The sequence below is a fragment of the Eschrichtius robustus genome, chromosome 2 (genome assembly GCF_028021215.1).
Source record: "Eschrichtius robustus isolate mEscRob2 chromosome 2, mEscRob2.pri, whole genome shotgun sequence".
NCBI lineage: Eukaryota > Metazoa > Chordata > Mammalia > Artiodactyla > Eschrichtiidae > Eschrichtius > Eschrichtius robustus.
Window position 1 is genome coordinate 18,337,731 of NC_090825.1, and position 20,460 is coordinate 18,358,190.

The 20,460-nt window shown below is 36.9% G+C and overlaps 1 protein-coding gene across 1 annotated transcript in view; it reads right to left on the bottom strand.

The window, feature by feature from the left end:
• CDH12 (cadherin 12) overlaps positions 1-20,460 on the bottom strand; it is a 415,721-nt gene that overhangs the window by 282,041 nt on the left and 113,220 nt on the right. The window contains exon 2 of the mRNA XM_068535175.1: positions 9,166-9,582. Coding sequence (XP_068391276.1) covers positions 9,166-9,396 — 231 coding nt within the window. The 5' untranslated portion in view covers positions 9,397-9,582. The remainder of the gene's footprint in view (positions 1-9,165; positions 9,583-20,460) is intronic.

The window sequence follows — 20,460 nt, forward strand, 5'->3', positions numbered from 1 at the left end:
CATAACTGTGGCATAAATTCATCAATTCAATATTGTTGGAAGATGAGAACATTAAATTTGAAATCTTTATCATTCAGGTCACTTTGTACTTGCTTTTTCTGTTATCTTTACATACAGGTGGGCTTTCCCAGGGTACTTCTCTAATCATTCCATTGGGCCCCACTTCTTATCATCTGGTATAATACATAAGCGGTAGTGGTTCATCAATGTTAGCCAACAGAGAGCACTGTTTTCCAAAGAATCCAGTGAACTTTCTTTTAACTAATGTTTTACCGAAAAAATTTTGGAAACACACATACACATAAACACACACACACACACACACACACACACACACACACACAGAGTGATCTGTACTGTGAAGTCTGTGACAAACGCATTTGGGTCATTCCTGGTGACAGCATAATCTGGGTATATGATGTTCCACTATGTTCTTAGTCATGTGGATTGACACACGTGTGCTTCCATGTGGATAATTATTATAAGACCTGGAAATTAGAATCAAAGCCTCCGAACTCTTTATCTTAGCTTTTAAGTAACTACTCAGGCAAATCCCTAAATAATATAGAGAAGTGGTCAGAAGAAAAGGAAGGATTGAAAGATAATTAGAGGTAAGGTGGAAAAACAGCAGGAGGAGGAGAGGAGGAGGAGAAGAAAGAAGGAGAAAAAGAAATGAGTGCTCAAATCTTAAAGCTGTCCATGTTATTTTTGAAATGTTGTTTGTAATGATTCATATATTGATTTAAAGATAGCTGAATTTCATTCAAGGCCCTGCCAATTCAATTAAAATAATCCCATTAGACCTTTATGGCACAGCTATTAGGAAACAACTAGCATGCTAGAAGCAAGAAATAAATTGTAAAGGAGAGAGAAGAACTGGCATACAATGGGCATCGGCTATTTGACAAGAACTTTAGCATATTGTGTTATTTATTTGCTCAAATTCTACTTCAGCAATTTTCCTTTTAGATATATTACTGTCTAATCATACCCCAAAATGATTATTTCAAAGACAGCCTCATGTATTGAGAGAAACTATAAAACTCAGGGATATGTTTAAGAACCAAGGTGTGTAATAAAATATCAGGCTTACTTAATGGTTTATTCTGATGTTTTGCTACAGAAAGAGCAGGTAGCTAAAGATGCTTTGATTAGCAGCAAGGTCAATCCATTTGGCAGCGGAATGGATTAGAAACAAGACCTTGATTTAGGGCACTTGCATATACTGCAAAGGTTCTCAGATATGTAAGTGAGGCAGGAGTCAACAGGATGCATAAGGTTTTAAATCTTGTATGAAGATTGAGCTGGTGTGATGAACCTTGAATCTCAAATGAGGAGAAATTACTCTGATATTGAAAGCTCACACTTTAGGAGTAAACTGAACCATAAAAAGTACATTATGGGCTTCTCAAAAAGCTATATGACTCATGAACCAGAGAGATAGAGAGAGAGAGAGAGAGAGAGAGAAAGAAAGAAAAAATGGAAGGGGGAGAAGAAAGGAGAAAGGGAGAAAGAAAGAAAGATGTTGAGCCATGAAAATAACTTATAAATGTGTTAGTATAACTTTATGATATAATCTGCATTTTTATGGATGCAAAGAGATATATACATGAGCCAAAATATCATCTCAGTATTGCGTTAATTTAGAAGAATTTCCAGATAGGCAAATAATTTTGCAGTGCAGTTATAGCCATTTTAATATGCTATTATACTATCTCTATTTTTCTTCCTTTCTTATTCTATTTTTTTTACTAATCCAAAACAAATTCTACATATACTTATTTAAAAAATGAAATTCTATTGCTACTGCCTTGACTTTTGTGTATATATATATATACACACACACACATACATGTGAATACACACACACACTTGCAGGCATACCTTGTTTTATTGCATTTCACATTATGGTGCTTCTCAGATATTACACTTTTTACAGACTGAAGTTTTACGGCACTCTGTGTCCAGCAAGTCTATCGGTGCCATTTTTCCAACCACATTTGCTCACTTCCTGCCACTGGGTCACATTTTGGTAATTCTCCCAATATTTCAAACTTCTTTGTTATTATTATGTTTTTATGGTGATATGATCAGTGATCTCTGATGTTACAACTACGACTTGCTGAAGGCTAAGATGACGGTTAGTTAGCATGTTTTAGCAATAAAGTATTCTTTTTTTTTTTTTTTTTTGTCAAGAGAAATTTCTGGATTTATTCTGCTTTTTTTTTTTTTAACATCTTTATTGGAGTATAATTGCTTTACAATGGTGTGTTAGTTTCTGCTTTATAACAGAGTGAATCAGTTATACATATACATATATTCCCATATCTCCTCCCTCCTGCATCTCCCTCCCTCCCACCCTCCCTATCCCACCCCTCTAGGTGGTCACAAAGCACGGGGCTGATCTCCCTGTGCTATGCGGCTGCTTCCCACTAGCTATCTATTTTACATTTGGTAGTGTATATATGTCTATGCCACTCTCTCACCCTGTCACATGTTACCCCTCAGCAATAAAGTATTTTTAAATTAAGGTATGCACGTTGTTGTTTCAGACATAATTCTATTGCACACTTAATAGACTACGTACAGTGCAAACTAACTTTTATATGCTCCGGGAAACCAAAAACTGTGTGTGACTCACTTGATTGCAATGTTTCCTTTATCCCTGTGGTCTGGAACTGAAGCTGAAATATCGCCGAGGTGCGCGTGTATATAAAAAAGCATATATTTTTATTGGTATGTCTCTTTGGAACCTTAGTGTTTGTAGTTCCATCCTGGTTTCTCTTGGACTTCTTTTTTAGTACTCTTCTCTCTATTCCATCACAATGACTCCCCCCAGAAACTTCAATAATGAATTGATGCAGTCACCTACTCCTTCTCCTCCTTTCTTAGGGTTTCTTGCTGGTGAGGAGAATCACACATTGTTGATTAGTTCTACCACAAGAAAATATTTTAGAAAGTCATTTCCCTTAAGTCATATATATACAGCCTATTGGTTTTGTTTCTCTGGAAAATACTAATAGAATCCCTATCAGATCACACCAGCATCCACCAATCAATTTCACCTACACTTCTGAAATGTCATCTACAGGCTGTACCCATCCCTTCCTCCTTTCGTCAAACCCTAGAGAAAACGATTAAAATCACTTTGAGTAAGTTTACCTCTGGCTCACTAAATGACAAAATCAGTAGAGGTGCTCCAGTCATTGTTTAATTTGACCTGTGGAGTTGGACATTATTTGTCATTTCTTATTCTTAAAACTTTATTTTATTTTACTTTCCATAACACCCTTACACGTTTGTCTTTTACTTCTTATTAATTAGATCTATCTATTCTTCATCTGCTTTGCTGTTAAAAATCAGGGTTCTCATACCTTCTCTGTAATTTTTCCTAGCTTGTTACCCACTTATGTGATTTTGACCACCATCTGTATACCAATTACTCCTGACCCTGTACCTCTACCATAGGATCTTTTGTGAACTCTAGAGTAATGTATCTAAATATCTATGAGATACTTCACCTGGATACTTCTAAGCAACTCTGGATATATAATGTCTAGCAGTGATCCTTTTATTTCTTACTCTAAAACCAAATCTATACAGAATACCAGCAAAACAGAAGCCAGGAATCTGCATCACTTTTTTCCCCTTCTCCCTCTCATTCTTTACATATGATTATCTACTAATTATTTGTCTCATCCTTTATATTGTCTTGACCAATGGATCTTGAAATATTCTATTGTCTACCTTTCAAATGTCCAACTCTAATATCCAATTTCCTTTACTACTTCTGGGACAATTCTACTGAAACTTTCTCCTTTGTATGCTCCTATCTCCATGTCTGTTTTTCTGTCTCCAAGTCCTTCAAATGGATCTCTGAGTAATCACTCTAGAACTGTAATTCTGCCCATGGGAATCCTCAACCTAGATACTATGGATCCTGATGCCTTTAAGAACAAATAATACTGTAATGTACAGCATGGTGACTACACTTAATAATACTGTATTCATATTTGAAGGTTGCTAAGACAGTAAATCTTAAAAGTCCTCATCACAAGAAAAAAAAAATTGTAACTGTGTGGTGATAGATGTTAACTAGACTTATTGGGGTGACCATCTCACAACGTATACAAATGTCGAATCATTACATTGTACACCTGAAACTGCTATTCTATGTCAATTATATCTCAATTTAAAAAAAATAAAAAGAACAAATATTACTGATCTTGGTACCAGACATGAGCCTCTGCACGTTCTCTATTTACCTACTCTGAAATGTTGGTTTCACACTCTCTGACTATATTGAAATACGGTTATCGAGGCTCACCTAGCACTTTCAAGCCTCAGTGTTTATAAAAACTTTTCCTCAGACTATCTTTTCTGAAAAAATAAAGTCATCCTTCAAGACTCATCTCAGGTGCTTCGTCATCTGTGAAGCCTTCCTTGAATTCCTCCTCCATCTTCTAGGCATAGTCATAGACCTTCCTTTGTCTCCACAGCTCCTCATAGGGTCTTTGTCACAGTATTAAAATTAATTGTTGTATTAAAATTATTGTTCACTCCTAAGATGCTTATAGGACAATAAAATGTGATCTTTTCTGGTGCAGTGAAACTAAATTACCCCGCTCTACCCGGCTTAAAATCCCAGTCTCAGTATTTATTGGGTGTTGGGCCATGGGAAGTTATTTAACTTTCTGTGCCTCACTTTTCTGATGCGTAAAATGGGGCTACTAATAATCTTCCTCCTAGTGCTGTTGTGAAGACTACATAAATTTTGGTAAGTAAAGGGTTTAAAATCCTGCCTTAAGATGCTCAATAAAGCTTACCTGTTATAATTGCAATCTAAAGACATTCATACTTAAATTTATCCCCACAAGGCTTAATGCTTTCTGAAATCGTAATGCATTCTCAATGAAAAATGTTAAATAAAGAAATGCCTCTGAAATTAGGGTTTAGATATGCTTCAATTCTTAATCTTTCTGCCATTTTAAACACTTTCGACTTAAGAATTGCTGCTAACAAAGATCATCTGAAGTGACAACCCAATTTTCTAAATTATTATTTGAAGATAAGATGGGTAGCATTTTCTTGATACATAGCTTTGAGGCTATGACATAACTTAGTACTATACAGACAAAGGCACCCAGTTATATTTGTTGGTATAAGCAACTTACTGTGCATGCGTGTGTGTGTGTGTGTGTGTAAGCAAATGTGCACGTGTGTGTGTCTTTAATAATAATTTTTTGAGGTGACTTTGAGCAATAGGTAATAAATGAGTTTAAAATGTTCGCTGATCAAATTAATTTCTGTGTTGCTCTGCAATACAGCACCTTACACGTGTCCAAGTGTTGTAGTAAATCCAAAATGTCTATTTGAGAAAAGCATTGGTTTTACCTCTTGACACCCTTGGGATGTATTTGTATATAAAATAATATTCATTATAAGCAACACCAAGGTTTGGTCTTCCTTGAAAGGATGTCAACAATAACACCTGTTCCTTTTAAATATTAAATATAACAGTGTTGAGGCTAATATCTATTAAGCCATTCAACCACCCCCCTTTAATTTCTACCGGAAGAGATTCTTTTATATTTGAAGGTAGGGAAATTCCTTTTTTCTCTCAATAAGTGGAGTTTCCAATAATGGGAACTCTACAAATTAATACTTTCCATGTATGTTCTTGCTGAAAAGAAACATACGTTAAATTTGAAGCTCACTTATACTAGTTCAGTTGACCATTGTGCTTGACACTTGTGCACTTCCTTGACACAGAGTTCTATATTATTTATAGTACTTTGCTTTACTATGAACTGTCTCAAAGCCTTTCTAGAAAAAAGCAGGAGCATAAATATATTTATATGTTTACACACATATTTATAATGCTTGACTTGGTCCCAATGTTATCATATCACTATTCCCACATCTACAATCATCAAGACAGAGTTAATTAAACTTTAATTAGTTTCCATGTGGAAAGGAAATCTTGGCAACTGTTGTTTCATTTGCATTAGAAACATACATTGCCTGAGAACCATGGGTTTTCATTATACTTTACAAATGGGGAACCATGTGTCTATGAAAATAATATTTTAATTTCATAATAGGTTAGATCTTAGACCTTTTAAATCTATTTATAAATACTAATTCATCTCTTAAATGATTTGGATGAATTCCATACTATCATAGCAATTATAAAAATAGAATTCAAGGCCATCAAACAAAACTTGCATAAGCAGCTTCTAGATCCTTTTAATCATGTCCATTGGGATGTGAAATTCTACACTAGCTAGGATAGATTAAAAGTCAATTCCATTAAATTTTCAACAAAAGGTCAACTTTCTCACCTCAAATTCTGGCAAGTAAAGGCTATGGATCTGCTTTAGTCAAAACCAGAGAATGGCTTCTCAGCAGACATTTGCCCGGAACCTCAATGCGATGTCCAGCTTCCATCACAAGCAGAGTTGATATAACTGACACCCAGGAGGCAGAGTTCTAGAGCTATGCTGCCTCTTCATTTGTCTTGGATTTGAAAACTCAATCCTTATGCAAAATTAACTCACAAGAAACGAGTGCACTAGGACAACATGAAATTATCTCACCATAGAAAAGTTTAGTGATTTTTTATATTCTGTGATCACATAGAGGAACCATGTAAGCAGAAACTATGTACGGTAACATCAGGGGACATCCATGCTTTGGAGTGCTTTCCTCAAAAGTTTCTAAGGCCCGTCTTGTGCCAAGGGCTATTTGTGGAGCAATGCCATCTGAGTGGGGTGCCCTGGGCTGGATTGGAATTGCTTGGGCCTCAGTAGACATTTCTCTCCTTTAAGGGTCTCTCTGACTTTCTGCTCAATTTTGGGGTTCACCAGGTACCATATGGACCTCAGGACTACCACCTATGGAGTTGTCCCCGGGCCACAAGACCAGGCCCTGATTCCTAGTAGACGGCCTGTCAAGGATATTACTCCTGCTAAATGGCACTGTATATTTTTTGCAAGATCACTAAAAATTGGACTGCCAGAATGGTACTCAAAGACTGATTTGATGTGACTCAAATTTTATATATAGATAGGTACCCCACAGAAAATAAATTTGCTCAGGGCCCATACACCGTAGTGTAATAGGGAAGAACAAATCTGACTCCATATTAGATCTGTTTCTTTTACCTTTGTACTCTGTTGCCTATGCTTAGTCATGCTGGCTCTGCACCTTTTGTAAAAGAATGTTGCCTATAGCTTGAAATATACAGGATAACCTATTCTCAAGACTCTGACTTTTAAGAGTCCATTCATGTAGAGATAAAAAGTTGCAGAACAGAGAATAACTTTTGTCTTGTTGGAGGTTTACAGGAACATCCTGACCTGACCTATGTGGACAGCTGCAAGAACAAAGGATTCCGACACCAAGAAGTTTGCAACAACTAACCACGCCCCTCCCCCACCTTGCCTTAAAAGTGCTTTGCTGAAATCCTTCAGGGAGCTCAGGGTTTTGGGGGCAGGAGCCACCCATCTGCTTGTATCGCCCTGCAATAAACCTTTCTCTGCTCCAAACTTTGATGTTTTGGTTTGTTTGGACTCACGGTGCGTTGGGCACGTGAACCTGTGTTTGGTAACACTAGGGCAACCCTGGCTACATGTTCATTTTCAACAAGGTTCTATCTGAAGACCTTCCCCACTGTATTATTCAATATTTTAAAAATAAATTTCCAAAAGGTAAATTCTAAAATCATAGGGCAAAGAATTTAGATCTTGAATAGATTTGCTTCCTTTGAGCCAGTATTAGAATCATAAGACTCATCATGTTTCTCATTAGTTTAGGTTTTCTGAAACCTCTAGGGACTTTAATATTCCAGAGACATAATCTTCTATATCAGCTTCCTAATACTCCTTCTACTACGGTTTTCCATTTCTGTCTTTGGATTTATTTTAAACTCTCTTCAAACATAAATATTTTTATTAAAGCCATAGAAAAATCTTTTAGAAAATTAAAAAATGGAAATAACAAAATCAAAATACATAAAATATTTATTTTTCTGGAAAATATTCTGATATCATTGATAAGGTCTATCTATTATGAACGTGAGTCAAAAATTTTATGTAAGAAAAATAGCAGTGAAACATAAATGTGCTGAAACAGATAGTTGCCATCAACTATTTTGTGAAAAAATTTTAATTTCTTCAAAATTACAATAAGATTAAAATTTGTGTATTGTGTTGAGATTTATGTGTACATATCTGGGTTCCAGCATTTATTACTTTAGCCATAAATAGCTTCATAAATAGCTTGTAAAGCCTATAATAATGGAATTATTTATAAAGTATAAGCAAGCCAAATCAAATATAGAGCTTCCTCAACTTACAATGGGGTTGCATTCCAATAAACTCACTGTAAACTGAAAATATTGTAAGTCGAAATGCACTTATAATACACCTATTCTACTGATTATCATTACTTAGCCAGACTTAAACGTTCTCAGAACACTTATATTAACCTACACTCAGGAAAAATCATCTAGCACAGAGCCTATTTTATAATCAAGTGTTGACTATCTCATGTAGTTTATTGAATATTGTACTAAAAGTGAAAAACAGAATGGTTATGCGGGTACAGAATGCATACTGTTTTCACTACATTGTAAAGTTAAAAAATCCTAAATCAAACCATTATACGTCTGAGACCATCTATACTCCAGAACCACAATCTAAACGGTATACCATGTTTTTTTAAGAGGGAGGGAAAGGGAGACATTCTGGTCATTCAAAGATACCAACAAAAATGTAGAATATTTATACCTGCTGATTTTTCCTGTCTCTCATTGGTAAACAATTCCAGAATGGCTCTGACCAATAATGTGTTATAGTAACAGGTTTAATTTCATTTACACATATTAACTGCATGTCTTTGGCAAATAATGCCAAAAATAGGAACACAATGTATATTAACCTCATTAAAATAACCAGGGAGAATGGAAGCAAAGAGGGATTAAATGATATTCCAAAGCTTACCTGGGCCATTGAGTCAGGAAGAGAAACCAGGTCTCTCAGATTTCAATTCCAGTGTTCTACTCACTGGTTTGGTCAACTCCTGTGCAAAACATCCATACACAATACACAATGCATAAGCCCCCCTACTATCAAGTTGTTATCAAAAGAAAAATGCCATTACCTTTCCCACATACTGAGGCTCGGAGCCCATGTATTCCTCCAGCACAAAAAATTGATTCCATACCCAGCCACGTTTAACTCGTTGGAAATGTGATCGCCGCCCTGGCAGGTGGATAACATTCTCTCTTGGTTCTGTGGCTAAAGTCTGTTGTGGCTGAGGTTGAAGTGGTGTTAGGAGACCTCCATCAAACAGGACCCAGAGCAGCAGGGATAAACAGTTCCTTGTAAGCATTGGCAAAAGCTTTCCTACAGCAGAGTGATAAAAACTCCAGCACTTAATGCAGTATTGTGGAATCCAGGTTTGAGGTGTCTGTGGCCTCTACCACTTAGCTCTCTCTTTTATTGCAGAAATGATAATGCAGGCATTAATCCTTTCGATGAAAAGGCTTCTGCTATATTGTATTCCATCTAAAGGGACCTATAAAACAGATTAACAAAGATACATTAAACTGATAGAATTACATGATGATAGTCATCAAAACTTTCATCATATCTGCCAACATTTAAAGAAACAGAGAGGAAAGTCTTTAAAAGAATTATCTTGGTAAATGGTCACTGCTCTTTAACCTGTTAACTGGGATAAAACATCTAAGTTTTTTTTACAGACTTGAAAAGTATGAGTTACAATAAAGCAAAAGGTATATCATAAATAGAAGCAATCATTTTTTAAAATTTAATAATCATTTTAAGAATAAAACAGGGATCACTATTTTTGTAATTGAAGTATAGTTGATTTACAATGTTTCAAGTGTACAGCAAAGTAATTCAGATATATATATATATATATATTCTTTTTAGATTTTCTCCATTATAGGTTATTACAAGATATTGAATATAGTTCCCTGTACTATACAGTAGGTCCTTGTTGTTTATTTATTTTATATATAGTAGTGTGTATCTTTTAGTCCCAAATTCCCAATTCATCCCCACCTTTCCCCTTTGGTAACCATATGTTTGTTTTCTATGTCTGTGAGTCTATTTCTGTTTTGTAAATAAGTTCATTTGTATCACTTTTTTTATATTCCACATATGAGGGATATCATGTATTTGTTTTTCTCTGTCTGACTTAGTATGATAATCTTTAGGTCCATCCAAATGACATTAGTGCTTCAAATGGCATTATTTCGTTCTGTTTTCATGGCTGAGTAATATTGCATTGTATATATGTGCCACATCTTCTTTAACCATTCATCTGTCAATGGACACTTAGGTTGTTTCCATGTCTTGGCTATTGTAAACAGTGCTGCTACGAACATTGGGGTGCACGTATCTTTTTGTATTAGAGTTCTTTTCCAGGATCACTATTTTTAAAGTGAACTGAGAGTAGGATTTCACAAACGGCACAATTGACCTTTCGGGATGGATAACTCTTTGTCGCTGGGGAGCCAGCATGTGCATTTTATGATTTCTAGCAGCACCCCCTTTCCTTTACTCGATAGATGACAGCAACATCCTCTCTCACAGCCAGTTGTGACAACCAAAAAATGTCTCCAGACATTGCCAAATAAATATTCCCTGGGAGGAGCAAAATAGGCCAAGATTGAGAACCACAGATTTAGAGAATAAGGAAAAAACAAAGCAGTTTTAAAAAGGCAAAAGAATTCTCTGAAGTTAGAGAATAGGAAGAATAAGACCATGCAAGAAAGAACAACGTAAATTACTAAACGTAAATGACCTTACTAAGATGTAAGTTATTGAGAAAATCTCAGATTGTTTTATAAGGCTTTATTATAAGCTTTAAGTTAAAAAAAAAAAAAAAAGTTTCTCTAGCCTTGGCGTACTAGAAACACTGGATACAAAGGAATCATTTTGTAGGTGGTGTGCAGCTCAGAGCAACCTTGGGTCCCTATCAGATGGACAACCTCTGCCCTGCATTTAGGTAAAATGAGCTTTGAACATCTCCTTACAACAAACACTTCTTTTCATTCACTTATCTAAGGTTTGGGTGTTTACAAGGTACTAGGACCTTTGTTAAACAGTAGATAGGATAACAGACACAATCCTTCCCTCTCTTAAATCAGAAATGGAAAATAAATAGTCATATAAAGAAATGAGGGCAAATTTACCAATGCTGTAAAAAAAAGAAAAAAAGAAAGCAAACAGAATATCCTGATGGCAAAACTTAAGTGACCAAAACTTAAGTTAGCAAAAGCCTGTTATAGGTGCCAATTGCAGGGAGACCTAAAGGTGAGAGCAGATCTATGTTCTGTAAGCAGCATGGGAAAAATGTGGCTCCAGCCAGGGAAGTTTCATGCATTTGGCACTAGGGGCCCATTGCTCACAGCCTGGGAAGTTTCCAAGGGCCAAAAATGTTGGAGGCCAGAAATTATGTACAGCGCTTCCAAAACAAGAGAACTAAAATCAAAATCAATACATATTCAATCACACGCCTATAAAACAGGGCATTTTGTCAACCTGTCAGTTGCAATTCGGTTTAATGATTATTCAGTTACATACAATATAATAAAAAGTATAATGCATTCTTTGCAAATATTCAAATTTAAACGTTTAATGTGGGAGCAATTCACTACACTTGAGTTAAGATATGAGATGGGGAGGGTTAAAAGTTATACTTTGAGAGCATCCTACAAGGACACTCCCAAAAGGAGAAATGAAGCAGGATATATATTTTTTTCTGGCCTGAAGGGATGCACCTGTTAGCTACTAACAAAAACATAAACAGCATATATTTTATTGCATCTTTTCATTCTGGCAAAATAATGTTCATAAAAAGTGAACTTAGACCTATATTGTGCAATATGCTAACCACTAGCCATATGTGGCTGTCTAGTTAAAATTTAGCAAATTGATGTTGAGACGTGCTCTGCTTTTCAATTATATACCACATTTCAAAAAACTAGTACAAAACAAAGAACGTAAAATCCCACTATTGAGTCTATATTTATTAGTTGTTGACATGGTAATATTTTGGATATAGAAGTTAAATAAATATAAACTATTTAATTTGACCTATTTCTTTTTAATTTTTAGTGTGTTTACTAGAAAATTACAATTATAGATGCAGCTTGCATTTGTGATTTGCATTATTTTCTACTGAATAGAACTGATTTAAACAATAGAGTTTAAATCACACCTGCAATTTCTACTTAAGGAATGTATTCTTTTTTTTTTTTAAATTATTTATTTATTTATTTAGTTAGTTAGTTTTGGCTGTGTTGGGTCTTCGTTTCTGTGCGTGGGCTTTCTCAAGTTGTGGCAAGTGGGGGCCACTCTTCATCGCGGTGCGCGGGCCTCTCACTGTCACGGCCTCTCTTGTTGAGGAGCACAAGCTCCAGACGCGCGGGCTCAGTAGTTGTGGCTCACGGGCCTAGTTGCTCCGTGGCATGTGGGATCTTCCCAGACCAGGGCTCGAACCCGTGTCCCCTGCATTGGCAGGCAGATTCTCAACCACTGCGCCACCAGGGAAGCCCAAGGAATGTATTCTTAACATACAAAAATCGAATATCTAGCACAAACTGTGTCATGTTTGTGTGACAATATATTTGGGATGTCAGAGGATATTTGCAACTCTATGCAATAAGCCTGTGTAAAAATAATGCACATGTTTTCCTCATCTGTTTTCAAGTTTAAATTACTAACACCAAAAACTATAGTGTTTTAATTTCTTGAATTTTCCATCTTGTCCATGTTTCTTCCCCTACTCATGTCAATCCTACCCGGGCATATATACAGAACAGATGGGGAGATAAACGTGAGTAGAAAAGATGGATGGCAGGAATGCTAACTTCCCAAACCTAGTCTATTATATACAATTAGGTTGTATTTTTGCCTTTCTGTTCCATTGATTTTTTCTCCTCCATTTTTTTGAGGCATGAGTTATAAAACTTCAGACTTTAGTGAGCATTGATACCTAAAGTTATTTCTTTAAACAGTGTCTTTTTATTTTATATGAGAGATTTTTGATATTGTCCCGCTGGCTATATTCATCATCAGTACCATCACTATGAGTCCAGACACCCTTTCCCCTGGGAAGTGGAGGTGTCTGAAATCTGAGTTTTGATCTCCTTTTAGAGGAATCTTTCAGAAATTCTAATTGGCCCACATCATCCCCCTTCTGTTACCTTAGAATGGATGTTTGTGATGTGAAGAAGAACGTGAAAGTAGCATAAAAAGTATGTTTTTTCATAAGCTAATTCCCCAGCACTGTAAAGATTCACATCACCAAAAACAGCCCCTAAATGCACAACATTGTCACGAGGCTGAAGTGAAGAGGTGCCACAGAAGAGTACAGTGCGGCAGAAGATCCCCCCATTTCCCTCGCCTCGTGCCCACTTCTTGTTCTTTCCTTCGGTTCTCTCTGGACATATACTCTACTTAGCCTGCTGTGTTCTTCTACTTTTTCGTGCATTTTCCTCATTTTCCTCTTTCTCTTTCTCTAAGTAGTCTGATTCTTATCCGTATCCCTGCCATCAAATTACTTTCTCCTTTTTTGTTAAAATATGTTTTGATATTTACAGGAATATTTATGTATGAGTAGTTTATTTTGCTGATATTTTCATTAGGATGGTGATGGCCAGGGGTGACCTCACAGGTTCTGAAGATATGCACTTAATCTTATTCTTTGCCATGAATGGTGCTGTTTTAGTATGAATTCTGCAGAAGGCAAAGCTTTTTAGGAACTCACATACCACATTGTAGTAGAAAGATCTATAATTAAAAGTGTAAAGCCTTCTCACTGTACACCGAGGATGAAACACACAGCACCATGACTGTAGTTAACACTGTATTGTATATCTGGAAGTTGCTAAGACAGTAGATCTTAAAAGCCAGGATTTTTATTATGATGTTCATGAACTTAATAGGGCCTGCATGATCTACCTCTACACCATGCTAGACCCTTGCCATTCTCCCCTTCTCTCAAACCCTTTACTGATAAATAATATTATTATCAATAGTAGTAATTTATATTACAGGTGTATTTGTATGATTATTTGTTCCACTTTTCTGAGTAGAGTGAACAGGGGCTAAGAGAGTAGCAATGATGTCTCTTTTGTCAGCTTTTCTCAGCTGTTCTGTTCCTGGCATCTACAACAGTGTATTGTAAGTACCAAAAAAGCATTTGTTAATTTTGAGGGAATCAGTCATCGAATGATAATAGCCAACTTTTATTGAAAACTCACTATGTTCCATATAATGTTGTGTGTTCTGTACCAGTACAACTGCTCTGTGAAGGAGGTGTTATTATACCCATTTGACAGATAGAATGGAGGAATAGAGAAGTTAAATGACTTGACCATTGTCCACAGACGAGTGCCTAGCAGGCGGGTTTGAATCTGGGCACTCTGACTCAAGAGCCCATCCCCTTGGATTCTGTTCTCCACTTATCCCTGAATGAATGAATGCATAAATAGATGAGAGCATCAAGGGTTTCAAATCCCAGCAAGACAATGAATATGAGCTTGAAGACCTGAGTTCCAAATACTTTTTCCAAAGCGAAGTAGTTATCTCAATATTGGGCAGCATAAAGTTTCTTAGACTCATTTAGATCTCCTGTGAAATTAGAAGATTTGAAGCAATTAGGTCAATATAGTTCCTTTGAAGTCAGGGGGTTCAAGACTCCCAGCCCTCACCCACCAGGATGTAAAAAGAGACACATAATTCTAGGCAGAGACAGAAGAAAAGAAAAAAAAGCTATAATAGACATGGCCAGTGTGCTAACAGGACTGGATGGTGGCTGAACATTCAGAAACGGCACAACAGCCCAGCTAATTCACCCAGCAAGGCGCTAGACAGGCCAGGTGACCCAAAGCACAGAGAAGGTAAGGCACTTCCCAGCTGCCCAGCCTCTTCCCAGTTAGACTGAACTGGGGGTGCTGTGCTGGGGTCTGTCAGATGAGAGGGCAGCCTGTGGGACCTAAGTGATGACTCTGAATTTGGGGGTCACTTCCAGGCTTGGTATAGTTTTAAAAAATCATAATAAAAGAAATAAATGAAAAGATAGGCTTTGGAACAAGACAGATCTGAGGAATAATGTCTAATGACGTCATAGCATAGTTTTACGCTAAGTTACTGTCTGTCAAGTAGCATTTGAATTGTGGGGACACCATCAACAATATTCTTATGTCTGTAGAGCTAAATACAAGAAGAAGTAAAATATATGTTCATCTCATCACTCAATTAGAACATGTATACACATGCGTTTCCTAACTCATGTTATTGCATTAGGATCCTAAAATCCGTTCCAACACTCTATAAAACTGTGGTGCTTCAGCGAACAGAGGAACAGATATTATTTTCAGTGCATGATGCTTCTCCCAGCAGATCCCAGCCTCTGGCCCCAGTTGTCAGCCGGGGAGCTTTTAAAGTGTTATATCACAACAAAAGTAATGCAAGGAGATTGAAGGACTCTGGTTCTTAAGTGAAAGAGAAACAACTCCCTCAGGCATGAAATATAGCCGAAATTACAAGGAAAAATTATGAGGAGCCATCAACCTGGGTACACTTGCCCCAGCACCAATGGTGCTGTTACAAGAGCAAGAACAGAGACTTGTTCTGAGGTGTCAGCACCCTATGGAAACATGGGAACTTTAAAGAAGACATATTTGTTACAAAGGACATCACCAGAGATGCGTTTTACTCCATAGACTGGATTTCGGGCACAGTGTTTAAAATTTTACATATGTCTATTATTCCTAAATTTTGTGGAGCCGAATTGGCTTTCCAAAGACTTTCCAAACCCAATGATGAGTCTCTCGAGCCACACATTGCTTTTAGCAGAAGGGAGATTTTACAAAATGGTCATATATCAAAGCAGGGGTTAGTTAGATGTGAAATACCCAGTGACAGCTTTTCCATTAAACGTGTCTTTAGAACTGAGAGATACTGAAGGCTGTGGTTTCTGTAGCTATTTATTTAATTTTGGGTGTGTTTGTTTTTAAGAATAGCTCTTGAAAAGGGGTCTACTTTATATAAATTACACTGAAAGGGTCTATCTTTGTTAGAAGATGTCTTACTAGGTTGACAGGTATGTTAATTATTACAAGTGGTTCTCTACTATGGGTAACATTCTAAGGCTAACTGCATATAGGATAACTCTTTAATGGCAACTATGCCTATGACCTATGGAATAATTTTTCAAGGGTACTTCTTAAATATTATATATATATATATATATATATATATATATATATATGAAGGTAGCTTTTGGAATACATTGCGGATGAGCAAATATCCCTACCACACCTCTCTTGGTCCTAGTAAGCCCACACCAAAAGGAAATTTTACACTCTCTCTGGTGCAGCAAAATCTTAACCCCAACTCCTCTATTTTACAAACTTAACACTGAGAAGTAGAGAAGTATGGATGCTAAACCCACTTCCATTGTCTCTTAGAAGTTAAATAAAGATGCCTGAAGGTGATAATTACTCTATGATCTTGATCTGTGGAGTTCATTAATCCTTGCTCTCTGACTTATCCAGACCCTACTCTTTACTCTCTCTCTCTCTCTCTCTCTATATATATATATACACACACACAGTAAATGATATGATACTGGTATCACCAATAAGCTAAGAAAAAATATCTGTGGGAGAAAAAAAAAGAAACTCAACATTGGGCATCTTTCCAGTATGGATGACAAGGAACACAATCTCTCTCCTTCCCTCTCTCAGAAGACAGATTTGAGTACACATTTACACTCATGGTGTTATTTTTAACTGCATTGTTAGAACACCCTTGATGTGATGTTCTGAAAAAGGCAGTTTACCTCTTTGGTGTTCCCCTGCAAAATCAATAACAACAGTCTACTCATGAGAAATACATTAGACAAATCCCAACTGAATGACATTCTATAAAATGCCTGAGCAGTACTTTTGAAAACTTTGAATGTCATCAAAAACAAGGAAAATCTTGGGAATTTCCTGGTGGTCCAGTGGTTTGGACTCTGAACTTCCACTTCAGGGGGCCCAGATTCAATCCCTGGTTGGGAAACTAAGATCCCGCAAGCCACACAATGTGGCCAAGGAAATAAATAAAGGCACGTCTTGTTTAAAAAAACAAGAACAAAAACAAAAAAACAAGGACAATCTGGAAAGTTGTCATAGCCAAGAGATACCTAAGGAAACATGAAAACTAAATGTAACAGATGGGATGCTGGAACAGAAAAAGGACATTAGGTAAGAGCTAAGAAAATCTGAATAAAGTATGGACTTTAGTTAATAATAATGTGTTAATATTTATTATTTAATTGTAACAAATGTATCATGCTAATGTAAGATATAATCTCAGAGGTGCTGGATATATGTGAATTCTCTGTACTATTGTTTCAGTTTTTCTGTAAATTTAAATGTGCTCAAAAATAAAGTTTATTTAAAAAAAAAAGAAGAGGAAAGCATGGGATTCAGTAATAAGAAGAAAGGCAAAGGGAATTTTCAGCACAATAGTAGAGAGGAATTTTAGGAAGAAAACTGTATATAGGCTCAGGGAGCACCAGTCCAGATTAAAGAGATGAAGAATTCCAAGAGGTATAACACCAAGGAGGAGAAATTAATGAATTAAAACGAATGAATTACATAGTGTTTTTAAATGGCAGAGAAGAAATTCACACTTTGTTGGAAAGTGTGTTGATGAAATAATGATTAATACATAGAAAAAAGAGGCAATTATTCATTCTTAGGAAATAAAGAAAAAATTACCAGAGATGTAACTCAGTCATAACATGATTATATTCAAGAATGAGACTACAATTTTTGAGGCATTTTGACCTTACCTATTTATCACATAAAACAACACCCTGATGCAAATATTCACTAGAAATTTTTGTTTACAAAGCTTCAGTATGAAACCAGTTCTTAATATATTGAAACCATTTTTGTAAATTAAGAAATTGTGATTAAATAAATGAGACTTTTAAATATTTTATCATAAAAACGGCTGAGATTTCATTACCTGGAGTCTTGGCTAATGGCTAAAAAATTGTACAACCTACTTCCTACCAGACACAGGAGAAATTTACACAGAGTAAGGGGGCAAAATTGGGAGAAAAAGAACTTCTTTAGAGTTCTATTCAGAGACTGCCTTGTAAATGATAGAAATCTTAGTAATAGTAGTAATTCAAGAGCTGAAAGCCACAGGGTCTCCATTTTTATTACCACTTTCACGATGCCTGGAAGAAGGATATCTTACATTGGAAAATAGTTTGGATTTTTATATTGCATTCAAATTCTGTATCAAAAAAATAAGGGAAAAATGCTCTAGCTGTGATAGATTGAGGAAAGCTTACAGGAGGCCAGCCACAAGGGACTGATGGAGAGCTGCTTAGAAAATCAGCTTAGAGTAAGACTGGATTAAATCACAGTTCTAGCAAAAGAGCCAAGATTACCTGAAGGATGTTAAACTTCATCACAACGCTGAGTAGTCTTCCTGAATTCCTAGTTTTATGAGGCTAATCAGTACTGAAGGGAAAAAAGCAAATTATAATGTGTACATTTTGAGAGCAAAACTAAGTAGGGTGTAAGTGCAATACTTCAGAATAGCACAGTGAGGGGTTCAGTAGACACTCTTCAGAGCAAAACAGCAATTTTACTAAGAAAATTATTTTATATACACTGCCAAATGTAAAATGGATGGCTAGTGGGAAGCAGCCGCATAGCACAGGGAGATCAGCTCGATGCTTTATGACCACCTAGAGGGGTGGGATAGGGAGGGCGGGAGGGAGGCTCAAGGAAGGGAATATGTGGATATACGTATGCATATAGCTGATTCACTTTGTTGTACAGCAGAAACTAACACAACATTGTAAGGCAATTATACTCTAATAAAGATTAAAAAAAAGAAAATACAATTGAAAAAATAAACAATCATTTAAAGTCGCTGGAAGCTGTCTTAAGCATATACAGCAAATGGAGAGACATTCATTTGAGGAAGTCTACTAAATCTTGGTAAGAACCGAAAGAGTCTGTGACATTGAGCCATGACCTGCTTTCTTAGATGATATTATTAAATTTATATGTCCCAGGTCTGTGCTACAGAAGCTCTCTACTTTGGACAGGAGCAACTAAGGAGTTGGAGGCTCTTTACCCAGCTCCTAATCTCAAGCTTGGGTTTCATCTTGGGAGGAAAAGGCTGGCAGTGGCGTTTCACATCCCTCCTCCCAAGTCCTGTGTTTCAGAAATGCTGTCTCAGGCAGGTGTGGTGGAAAGAACAAGACTTCCTTTCTCACTAGCTTCCATTCAGAGAGTGAAAGCTCTACTCCAGGCACACCTGGTTGAGAATAGAGGGGCCCTCCCTAGCTCACTTGTAGGGCAAAGTTTCTGCATTTGTAGGGGCAAACTGAGAAGACCAGGGGTGGTTACCCCCTATCACCACTATCACCAATGGCCACTCATAGCATGAGGATGGCACTACAGGAAGAGCAGGTCCTGGCTCCCAGCTCTGTTGCAGAGCTTCAGGTATTCTTCTCAAGAGAAAGGAAGGCCAAAAGGATAAAGAGCTCCAGGGCTGTGTTTGAGAGGACACCCTTTATTTCTAACAGAATGCAAACTCCTTGTCCAAGAGTGCTGTTGAAACAGTGGAGATCTTTGTGCAGAGCAATTAAAGATTTTGGTAAATCTGTGATACGAACAGAATGGAAGAGCAGCCAGGAGTTTAATAGAACCAAGAAAAGGATAACCAAGAAGAGCCCTTTGGGATCAGTCAACTCCAGGGATTGGGAAGGCTGTGCACGTGTGCTAAGCTGTACTCTCTCACTAGAGATCACTACCGGGAATGAAAGAGATGTGAAAGCACTCCCCAGCCTGAAGCCAGACCATCAACACAGGTCGGGGGCGGCGGGGAGGGGTCGTTTCACTGGCACAAGGAGCTTAAATACAACTTCATACCAAACACCAACTGAGCAATAATCTACTCTGACCCAGGGGCAACTCCTAGGAATCCAGATTTAAAAATTATACTCATCCCTTGCAGTCATGAAGAATGTGTATCCCCAGTACTGTGCCCTCTCAGAAGTAATTAGAGATAAAATCTTTAAGTACCAGTTCCCAACTAAACATGGAGCAAAAAATGCATTTATTACTCAGTAATAGCAGCCTACAAGTCACACAGATATCCAATGGTAGAGGGTAAAAATCTGACCAGCTAAGGGGCTTAAGCACAGCCACTGACAAATAGGTGGCTTCTGCTGATGCAGGACCAATACCATATGTAGCCAGGTTAAAAGATCAACAAGAGAAACCAAACTTGAACAGAGGTCACACGTTGTAGATGTAATATACATTTCCAAATAAATTCACCCAATTCACTAAACAAATAAATGACCAAGCAAACAACAGCAAGAACG